Genomic DNA, 11,415 nt, shown 5'->3' with positions numbered 1-11,415 from the left:
CTCCTCAAACTCAACACACACAAAACAGACAATCATATTAAAAAATGGACAAAAGATATGAACAGACACTTCCCCAATGAAGACATACAAATGGCTATCAGACACATGAAAAAATGTTCATCATCACTAGCCATCAGCGAGATTCAAATTAAAACCACATTGAGATACCACCTTACACCAGTTAGAATGGCCAAAATTAGCAAGACAGGAAAGAACATGTGTTGGAGAGGATGTGGAGAAAGGGGAACCTTCTTACACTGTTGGTAGGAATGTAAGTTGGTGCAGCCTCTTTGGAGAACAGTGTGGAGATTCCTCAAGAATTTAAAAATAGAGCTTCCCTATGACCCTGCAATTGCACTACTGGGTATTTACCCCAAAGATACAGATGGAGTGAAAAGAAGGGCCATCTGTACCCCAATGTTTATAGCAGCAATGACCATGGTTGCCAAACTGTGGAAAGAACCAAGATGCCCTTCAACGGACGAATGGATAAGAAAGATGTGGTCCATATACACTATGGAGTATTATGCCTCCATCAGAAAGGATGAATACCCAACTTTTGTAGCAACATGGACAGGACTGGAAGAGATTATGCTAAGTGAAATAAGTCAAGAAATAAATCAAGCAGAGGGAGTCAATTATCATATGGTTTCACTTATTTGTGGAGCATAACAAATAGCATGGAGGACAAGGGGAGATGGAGAGGAGAAGGGAGTTGAGGGAAATTGGAAGGGGAGGTGAACCATGAGAGACTATGGACTCTGAAAAACAATCTGAGGGTTCTGAAGGGGTGGGGGGTGAGAGGCTGGGGGAACCAGGTGGTGGGTACTAGAGAGGGCACGGATTGCATGGAGCACTGGGTGTGGTGCAAAAACAATGAATACTGTTATGCTGAAAAGAAATTTAAAAAAATAGTCTTTGGGGAGTCAAAGGTTATATGCAGATTTTTGACTGTTTGGGGCCCAGTGCCCCTAGCCCCCGTGTTGCTCAAGGGTTAAATGTATTTATCTATGTATGAATACAAACACATATGTTCCCCAGCTTTGTCTGTTTAGGGGGACTAGAAGCAGTGACACACCAAAAGCCATGAGCACATGTAGCACCAGATCCCCTGTAAAAGGAACCAGGGCTCATGGAGAAGTGGTCGATTACAGAGTTGGGGCACGATAAGCCTGAACAACGTGTTGTGCCAGAAAGTAAGGAACCACTCCAAAAACAGTAGGGGCATGTGCAAAGGTCAAAGCCACACTGAGGGGGCTTCCGCTGGCCACAGCCAATCTGAGCCTCAAAATAAATAATGGCAGTAAGAGATTAAAAATCACTGAAAAATAAAGGCAACCAGGAGATCACACTGATGTTTACTTATTTAGAAAGTACCTCCCCACAAAATACCTATTAATTACCAAGGGAAAAAGAGTGACTTCACAGTGGAGAAGCCAGCATTCATCACTGAATCACATGGCCAACGCTGCCACCACCAGTATGGGACAAGCTGACATCATGTGCCTCTAGACAAGACATACTAAGAACACAAGTTCTGTGGTCTTCCTGCCAGAGACACATAACCTAAGTCTAATCATGAGAAATGCCCAATGACCCACACGGAGGAACATTCTACAACATGACTGACCTGTAATTCTCAAAAAGATCAAGACTGAGGAGCTATTCCAGATCGAAGGAGAATAAAGAGACATGGCAGCTGAAGGCCACATCTCAGCCTGGGTCGAATCCACGAGGGCAACTCCCCAAACCCTGATGACGACAGGGCATCAGGTCAGCAACTTACTTGCAAATAGTTCAGGGAAAGAAATTCTTTGTACCCTCTTGTTAATTTTCTAATTCTGATACTATCTCAAAACTAAAAACAAAAAAAATCCTCCATGACTTCAATGAAAGTTAGGATAAGATCTAGACTTTGTCATGTCTGCAAGGTCTAGATCTGCTTCAGGAAGGTGTGGAGCTCTCCTGTACTGGGAACATGTGCCACCACTCCAGCTCCTCCTCGTGCTTGTAGTCTTATCTCTGAGCACACATCACTGCCACAGTAATTTCTGAGCACCCGTCATGTTCTAGGTGCTGGGGACAAAGGAGTGAATGAAACAGATGAACACCTGCCCTGATGGAGCATGCGTTCTGTCAGGGGCTGGGGTGGGGAGAGACACACCAGCACCGCTTCACTGTGGGAAAATGGACAGGAACAGAAAGAGAACACCTACAGTAGTCAGCTATAGGCATTATATGCATATTCCCATTACATTTTTTTCAGTACCTAATGAAATAGAATGATGCTGTTACTCCTCCCACTTGAAAGATAGAGGAATTAAGGCAGAGAGGTCACATCATTTGGCCAGGGTCCCACAACTGGCCTAGCCTTCAAAACCCCTGTTCTTAAAAACAAACAAACAAAAAAACCCTGTCCTTCCTCCTACCTCACCATTCTTCCTCCTACCTCACCACCCTGCCTTCTTTTCACAGTGGGAAAAGATGCTGGCTCTGGAGCCAACGAGGCAAAGAAGAGGAAAATACCCACAGAACTTGCAACAAAACTAAAGGCCATAGACCAGCATCCAGGTACCTACAGCCCCTCAGCAGGGACCAGGCATAGGGCCCAGCACTGTGCAGACTCGGTAATTATTGCCTGGTACCTTCCAAGGCCTTAAGTTACCATTATTTTAATATCTATTCAATATTCAAATCCATCCTCAGTTTCAAATGTCTATTCAGCCTGTGAAATGGAGCTTGTTGGAAATGAAGACTTCTGCATGACGGAAGTGCCAATATTAGCCAGTTCCTCATCCACAGTGTAAGACACAGGGAATTACACTGAGGTCATTTCAGGGAAGTCACTGGAGGAAAGGCTTCATTAAATGGTTTGTGGCTGGCCAAGGGTGGGTGATTATTTTTGTAATGAAAAAGAGTTTGGTGTGCTGAGGTTAAAGGTCAGGATCCTCTGGGGATGGGGGAATATGACTGATGGGAAGGCTTCAGAGGGCAGGAGGAACCAGGGTGGGATGGGATCTGAGGAAAGTGTGTCTCCATGTGTGGCTACAGGAAGGTGTGCCTGACACCCTTTGAGGAGGAACAACAGTGTGGTCTGCAGGGGCCCCACTTGAAGGCCAAGTTGCAGGGTCTATGGAGTGGGGAGAAGGCCTGAAACAGCTATCACAAAGGGGCAGGTGTGATTGACAGGACAGAATGGTGAGGGTGATGGTAAAAATACCCACACAAGGAAACCAGAAGGGTAACATCAAAGGGTTCAAGTGTTTCAACTTACATTTCAGTCTGAAGCATAAAATGTGTTTTAAAGAAGTCACTAAAAGTGAGGCACCTGGGTGGTTTAGCTGCTTAAGCATCCGATGCTTGGCTCTCAATTTCATGTTGGGTCATCACTCATCATCTCAGAGGCATGAGATCAGCCCTGCAGTGGGCTCCACACTGGGTGTGGAGTCTGCTTAAGACTCTCTCTCCCATTCTCCCTCCCTTTGACCCTCTGCTCACTCACACGTAAAATATAAGTCACTGTAAGTACCAAATATTATAAGCAGCATGAGAATTTTTAGAGCTCCAAAGGTCAAAATAGATTGTAATTAGATGCATTTTCATTTTGTTTTCTGGAATTAGAGTTTTCATAGTTACCTTAAAAATCATTCTTTTTATATAGGGTCTCTCGGATAAGAAATCCAACATAGAAAACCCAGGGTTGGAGCGAATGGTTGCCATGCCAACCCAGTACCCTCCAGAGCTGCTAGGTCGGATGTTGTCTGGAAATCCAGGCAGGTTCTCCACGAACAGATCAGCCCCTCCCTTCATCAGGCCTGACAGGTAGAATCTGAAAAATTCATCCAAGCAAATGGTGAGCAGTGGTCCCCAAATTTAAGGAAAACTTTTAGTCAAACACCAAAATGGTCTTAGTCCCAATTGATTTATAACTGTAGACGTGTCCACTGTGAAGGAAGACACAAGATGGTGAAAGGGGCACTCACCACCCTAGGGGAAAGCTAGAAGCAGTAGCAGGGAGTTGGCCTACCCAGTAGAGAAAGGAACCCAGGATGTGTGGTCAGCATTAAATTGAGACCCTCCTAGACTGCAAGTTTTAAGCAGGCTGAGATGGAGGAGAAAGAAAAGGCACCCCTGACTTTTACTGCTTCCACTATCAACAAAGGAGAAGGTGCCCTGCCCCAACTCCAATTATGTAGGTCAACACCTCCCTGCAACCCAGGCTGGGCCACAGCGAGCTCTGGCACACCCCCAAAGCTCGGCTAGGGCCACACACACCTTCTTATCCTCGCCATTGTCGTCTCCGCCACCAGTACAAAGTCCTCCGTGGGAGAAAGCTGCACTCCGTTAGGGAACCGCAACTGGTCCAGTAAAACCTTCACTTCCTTGGTCTCTGTGTCATACTCTAATAGGCTGTGGAGCACCAACAGCAAATGCTCAAGTGGGAGAGTCTGTGGCCCCTGCCACCTTGGAGCCTTGCTCCCCTCTGAGCCTCAGGCAGAGGGCCTATGGAAGGGGATCTGCCTCATGCTGTAGTGACAGGCCCCCTAGTGGTCCTCTGCCCAGACCTCACTCCAGGCTAGCCCCTGGGGGCCTTCCCATCCAGAGCAGACCCCAGGCATCCTCTTCTAAAGAACCCCTCAGTCAGTTCTTTGGCTGAACCAGGAGCTGGCTCACCACCAGGGAGGGTCCCCATGGCTCCAGCCTCAAAGGAGTCCCCGTTGGGAGGGATGACCTGAAACGGAGGCCAGCCTGGGAGGTGTCACCCAGACTGCCTAGACCACATGCTCAGATCGACTGGCCTGTTTTAATTATATTTTTTCAAAGAGAAAGTGAGGACATCTTGTTCTGTTTTGTTGCATCCATCACCTGTTTCCAGAAGTCATGAAAGTCCCATCTCTAAAGCTATAATATTATTCTCAGAAACACTCCAATGACTCCCACAGATAAACTCTGCTGAAGTCACCCTGCCTGACTGATGATCTCACCAAGTAGAAGACTTGAAATGAACACTCACCGTCCATCATCCGTTCCCTCCATAACCAGAAGCAGGTAATCTCGTCTTTGCCATTTGCTGCTAGAATCCGTAAAATAAATCTTCTTCCCATCCTGAGTTATTGTAAGATCATTCACAAAGGACATTTTCCTCCCCTCAATGGGTGTCTCAGAGGAGATCAGCAGTTTCACTTCACCTAGGTAGGAAGAAAGAAAAGAAGAGAGGGAGGGAAAAAGGGAGGGACAAAATAGGAAAGAAAAAAGAAAATAATGAAAAAAGGAAGGAAAGGAGGGAGGAAGAGAAGACCTGTTTTCATTCTAAGAACTTGTAGGTCAATAATTACAAAGTCTCAATCAGCCTACCGGATTTAAAAGGAAAAACTAAAATGGGCTTCTCCATGTCATATGCTAGTAGATTTATTTCCTCTTCCAGTAAAAAACACTGTTTTCCTTTCTTCCAGCTCTTAGAGATGAATGTTTTTACATGACTTCATTAACAGCAAAACCCTTCCTCTAAGGATGAGGACCTCTTCCTTTCACCAAGACCAAATGACTTTTGGGGCACCTGGGTGGCTCAGTTGGTTAAGCAACTGGCTTCAACTCAGGTCATCATCCCAGGGTCCTGGGATCGAGCCCCACACTGGGCTCCTTGTTCAATGGGAAGCCTGCTTCTCTCTCTCCCACTCCCCCTGCTTGTGTTCCTCTTTTATTGTCATTCTCTCTGTCAAATAAATAAATATAGAATCTTTAAAAAAAATACCAAGTGACATTTAAAAAATCTATTAAGAATCTTAGGTGAAAAGCAACTATCTTTCAGTTTGCTTGACAGAAATACAAAATGCTCCATTCATCCAGTTTTAAATACAGAAATGGTGACAGTGGTAAACTTTAAAAACAGGAGAGTAACCATTTATAGAGTGCTAAACTGTCTCAATGTACAATCTCATTTAAACCCTCACACAATCTCACAAGGCAGGCATTACCAACAGGCAAGCCCTGTTTCATGGATGAGTAACCTGTGCACAGAGAGACTAAGGCACCTGCAGTCACATAGCCAGCCAACAGCAGAGGGGGCTATCCAGAGCCCCAGGCACCCCCACCCCCACAATAACAAATTCTTGCATCATACAAACTCCCCCGCTGAAGCACACACAGGGAGAAAAATGGGAGGAGGAAGTGGACAAAGAACAATTAAACAGATAGGAAACAAAGTGGAAGATAAGACAGAGACACAGAAAAATAAAGACAGGAGTTCTAACATTTTGTGGAATAGACCCTGTTGCTAAAACACAAACAGGAAATTAGGGTATTGTTACTTGATACCTGATATGTGTAGGCAGTACTTCCAAGATTGTTCAATGAATAAGAAAATATTAGAGTCTCCAGTAGACTGTACTGAACAAATTCTATTAAATCCACTTATGCACATATTGTTTAAAACATCTGAAATAATCCCAGAAGGAAATAAGGCATTGCTACATACGTTTCCAGGGATTAACTTCAAATAGTCCCTTATATGCATCAGCCACAAAAAGGGTTCCATTGGGCCCCGCCCGGATGCCTAGGGGCCTCCCACAAGCAGGCTCATCATCTCGGGTTTCTAGGGAAACAAATGGATAGGAATCAGTGGCTGGTCCCAGACTGTACCTGTGCCTCCAAGTACCTATTCCATCCCTTCCTAAATATACATCCTGCTGTTCAGAACAGAAAAGGATATGGCTTTAAAAACTTAACCCCCAGTATTCCAGTCCCCTCAGAACTTATGACACTGTCTGGTGTATCCAGAGGGACCACCTGAGAATATAGAACAAACCAAGAGCAATTGGTATCCAAGAATTGCATTCATATCAGCATCCTGAGGCTTGAACAGTTAACTCGGGGACATCATCAGGACCCAGGCCCCAACTCTAGAATTCCCCCCAAGGACCTCAGTAATTGTCAGTTTAATCCCAACTGCTGACCTGAATATTCTGCCTGTCTAGGACCTTGGCAGTTTTCCCTCCACCTGGCTTACAGGGAGAGATACTATTTTATTCCTCAGATTAATACCTATACTCCTTTTAAACCTGTGGCAATGCATATTTATTGCAGGTGTGTTCACTGCCAGGCTTCGTATGCAAGGATGCTTCTGTAAACTGCTTACTGAAGGGGTGCTCAGTGCAAGGTGCCTTCTGTGGGGTGCTTTATGAAGGGTGCTTAGTGCAGGGTGCTTTCCATGGGGTGCTTACTACAGGAATCCTTACTGCAGGACACTTACCATTGGGCCACTTCCTGCCAAAATACAGAGTGGAAAAGGCAGGTTAAAAAAAAAAATGAATGTAGAGTATGATCCCATCACAAAACCAGAGTACCCATGAACAGAAAGAGCTCTGACAACCTATGTACTAAAATGTTAATAGTTATATCTGTGAAGACTCTCAGGTGACTTTTACTTTCTCCTTGTACCTTTGTACAATGAAAATGCATCATTTTTACAAAAGCATTGTAGCTCTTAAAAAGTGGTAACTACTAAGAAAACTGTGGGCTACCAAGTTTTAAACAGTGAGATTCTTCTAGTCTAATTTCCCCAAACCTGAGTGACATACAGGTGTTTTCACTCTGAAAGACACTGCTGAAATTCCTGAGAAGCTAACGCAGGAACAACATTTCGGCATGCAAGTGATGACCGAGCAGACTGCTTCTCCATAGCAGCACACTGACCATGGCTATTAATCTTCCTCAAAGTGGCCTCAAGGGGGAACGCCACTATGGAATGACAGAGGTGTGGGGCCCTAAAGTAACTGGCAGGTGCTGGGGCCACTGCCTAGCTGGCAAGCTGCACCTGCATGGTGACAATCAGGCACCATGAGGTCCAGGGACCACACGGCAAATGAAGAGCTGGGGGTAACACTCAGGTCAGGCTCTGTTGGCCATGTGGTCAGGGGCTCTTCATCTGCAAGGATGAACCTGACTTCTAAGGAAATTTAGCTCCGCCCAGCCATTCAGCACCTTTCTCAATGATCACAGATAGATATTGGGGGTGCTGTCACTGACTTACTGCATGGACCTGAACCAAGCCGAGCGATGGTCTCTATTTCACCATTGTCAAGTTTTACGATCTGGCCATCTGCTGTACCAGTAAACATCACATCTGTTTAAAAAAATAAAAAGGAACAAGAGAGTTACTAGATTAACCTAAGAACTGTGATCATACTGCCTTCTACAACAGAGGGGGTCTGTTTGTATTTTGCATCTCTAGAAAGAAAATGACAGCTTTGAAGATGAAGGAGAGGTGATGTCTGAGTTCTTAAAAAGTCCATAAAGCATGCAGTGATAAAACTATGAAGGCCTGGGGCACTGGCACATGGGCTTCAACCTGACACTGGAGCAAGAGTGTAGAAGACACCAGTCAATGAAAAAACTGTGAGGATTTTCCACTCTCAAAAGAGTGTGGACTCTTGGGCTAACCTTCAGCACTCAGGGACATTTGTTCATGTCTGCCTCAGGTTGATGTCTGCTGCACACACTGATTATACCCAACTAAAGGGGAAGAAATGCTAAGAAGTGCCTCAGGATAAAACTAAAGCACATTAAGTACTCACTTTATCAGTACATGTACTACAACTGGAACAACACAGAGATTAGCATGGCTGCTGCACAAAGATGACATGCAGATTCGTGAAACATTCCATAGTTTTTGAATATATATGGGCAAACTCTAGGACAACTACTAAAACAATTTTTTTTAGAAAAAGTATAATTGATAGGTTAAGCAAGAAGACAAAATGGAATCATAAAATGGTCAATTAAAACTATAAGAGCTATACTTGTGGTGAATACAGCATAATGTATAAATTTGTCAATCACTAAGTTGTTCACCTAAAATTAATGTAACACTGTGTGTCAACTATACAAAAAACAAAACAAAACCAAAAACTATAAAAGGCCAGAGAGTGCAGAAAAAAATAGGGAAAAAAAGCAAAGGAACAAATAGAAAACAGTAACATAATGGTAAACATGAATTTAACTACATCAATTGTCACTTTATCACCTTTATCATCAATGGTTTAAGTATACTATTAAAAAACGGACTCTCAGAGTAAATTAAAAAAAAAAAATAAGACTCAACTACATGTTGTCCTTAAGAAACTCACTTTAAATACAAAGACACACATAGATTAAATATAAAGGGATAGAAGAAGATATACCATGCCAACACTAATCCAAAGAAAGGGAGTAGCTACATTGATCTTGGACACAGCCAACTTCAGAGAAAAAAAACATTATCAGGGACAAAGAAGAATAATACATATAGTAAGTGGTCAATCTTCCAAGAAGACATAATAAGCTTTAATGTGTATGTGCTTAATAAAAGCATCAAATATCATGAAGCAAGGCTGATAGAAATGCAAGAAGAGGCAGATAAATACAAGAGCTGAAAACTTCAGCATCTCTCTATCAGAAATGGACAAGCTCTAAAGATAGAAAATCAATAATCACATAGTTGAACACAACAGCACCATTGATCAACTGGATACAATTGACATCTATCAACTGCTCAACCAAATGCAGCAAAATACACATTTTTCTCAAGCTCATATAGAACATTCAGCAAGACAGACTACAATCTGGGCCATAAAACACACCTTAATAAATTTAAAAGAACAGAAATCATACATTGCTGCTCTCAGACCACAATGGAATTAAGACAGACAAATGGCTGGAAAATCCTGAATTACTTAAAGATTAACACACTTCTAATTAGAAGTTATTTAACTCATAGGTCGAAGAAGAAATCTCAAGAGAAACTGAAGAACATTTTAAACTAAATGAAAATGAAAGTACAACTTCTCAAAATATGTGGGATGCAGTGAAAGCAGTGCTTAGGGAGAAATTTATAGCATTGAATGCATATATTAGGAAGGAAGAAAGATCTAAAATCAATCATCTAAGCATCTATCTTAGGAAACTAGGAAAAGAAGAGCAAAGCAAACCCAAGATAAACAGAAGAAAGAAATAATAAATAAAAGTTAGAGCAGATATCAATGAAATTGAAAACAGGAAATCAAAAGAAAAAAATTAGCAAAACCAAAAGATGGTTCTTTGAAAAGATCCATAAATGATAATCGCTTAGCTAGGCTAACTAAGTTAAAAAGAGAGGAGATACAAATTGCCAATATCAGAAATGAAAGACAGAACATCCCTACAGACTCCATGGACAGAAAAGGATAATAAAGGAGTATCATGAACAGCTCTATGTTCAGAACTTTGGTGACCTAGATGAAAAAACCAATATTCTGAAAAATGCAATCAGCCAAAACACACACAAGAAGAAACAGACTATTTGAATAGGCCTGTATCTATTGAAGAAATGAATCAATAACTAATAACCTTCCAAAGAGAAAAACCATAAAGTTTTCACCAATGGGTTCACTGATTAATTCTACCAAACAATTAAGGAAGAAATGACACCAATTCCCTATAATCTCTTCTAGAAAATAGAAGAAGAGGAAATAGTTGCTAAAATTTTCTACAAAGCCAGCATTAGTCTAATGCCAAAACCAGACAGTCATTACAAAAAACCTATAGATCAAGATCTCTCATGAATACAAATGCAAAAATCCAGGGCACCTGGGTGGCTCAGTTGGTTAAGCATCTGCCTTCAGATTCCAGGGTCCTGGGATCAAGTACTGGTCAGGGCTCTCTACTCCTCCCTCCTGCCTGCTTTTTTTTTTTTTTTTTTTAATTTTTTTAATTACACATATAACGTATTATTTGCCCCAGGAGTACAGGTCTGTGAATGATCAGGCTTACACACTTCACAGCACTCGCCATAGCACATACCCTCCCCAATGTCCATAACCCAACCATCCTCTTCATACCCCGCTCCCCGCAGCAATCCTCAAGTTTGTTTTATGAGCTTAAGAGTCTCTTACGGTTTATCTCCCTCCCGATCCCACCTTGTTTCATTTTTTCTTTCTCTAACCCCAAACCTCCACTTTGCCTCTCAAATTCCTCCTATCAGGGAAATCATATAATTGTCTTTCTCTGATTGACTTATTTCGCTCAGCATAATACCCTGTAGTTCCATCCACGTTGTTGCAAATGGTTAAGATTTCATTTCTTTTGATGGCTGCATAGTATTCCGTTATATATATACACCACATCACTTTATTCATTCATCTGTTGATGGACATCTAGGTTCTTTCCATAGTTTGGCTATTGTGGACATTGCTGCTATAAACATTCGAGTGCACATGCCCATTTGGATCACTACATTTGAATCTTTAAGGTAAACACCCAGGAGTGCAATTGCTGGGTCAAAGGGTAGCTCTATTTTCAACTTTTTGGGGAACCTCCATGTTGTTTTCCAGAATGGCTGCACCAGCTTGTATTCCCACCAACAGTGTAGGAGGGTTCCCCTTTCTCCATATCCTTGCCAGC

General features: G+C 42.6%; 1 protein-coding gene and 1 non-coding gene across 4 annotated transcripts in view; one reads left to right on the top strand and one right to left on the bottom strand.

Annotated features, from left to right (window-relative positions):
• Window positions 1-11,415, bottom strand: part of APMAP (adipocyte plasma membrane associated protein) — a 45,695-nt gene that overhangs the window by 5,060 nt on the left and 29,220 nt on the right. The window contains exons 4-8 of one of the 3 annotated variants that reach the window (XM_059406423.1): window positions 8,030-8,122; window positions 6,476-6,592; window positions 5,015-5,189; window positions 4,276-4,410; window positions 3,637-3,829 (exon numbers count right to left, since the gene is read on the bottom strand). In XM_059406423.1, the coding sequence (XP_059262406.1) occupies window positions 3,637-3,829; window positions 4,276-4,410; window positions 5,015-5,189; window positions 6,476-6,592; window positions 8,030-8,122 (713 nt within the window). The remainder of the gene's footprint in view (window positions 1-3,636; window positions 3,830-4,275; window positions 4,411-5,014; window positions 5,190-6,475; window positions 6,593-8,029; window positions 8,123-11,415) is intronic. The other 2 variants (XM_059406424.1, XM_059406426.1) reach the window with 2 other exon arrangements.
• LOC132022892 (U6 spliceosomal RNA) lies at window positions 8,566-8,669 on the top strand. The gene has a single exon (XR_009405782.1). It is a non-coding gene; the product is annotated as a U6 spliceosomal RNA (small nuclear RNA).

This window comes from Mustela nigripes, chromosome 7, assembly GCF_022355385.1.
Source record: "Mustela nigripes isolate SB6536 chromosome 7, MUSNIG.SB6536, whole genome shotgun sequence".
Classification (NCBI taxonomy): Eukaryota; Metazoa; Chordata; class Mammalia; order Carnivora; family Mustelidae; genus Mustela; species Mustela nigripes.
Note: the sequence above shows the minus strand (reverse complement) of the source record. Positions and strands in the feature narration are given on the sequence as shown.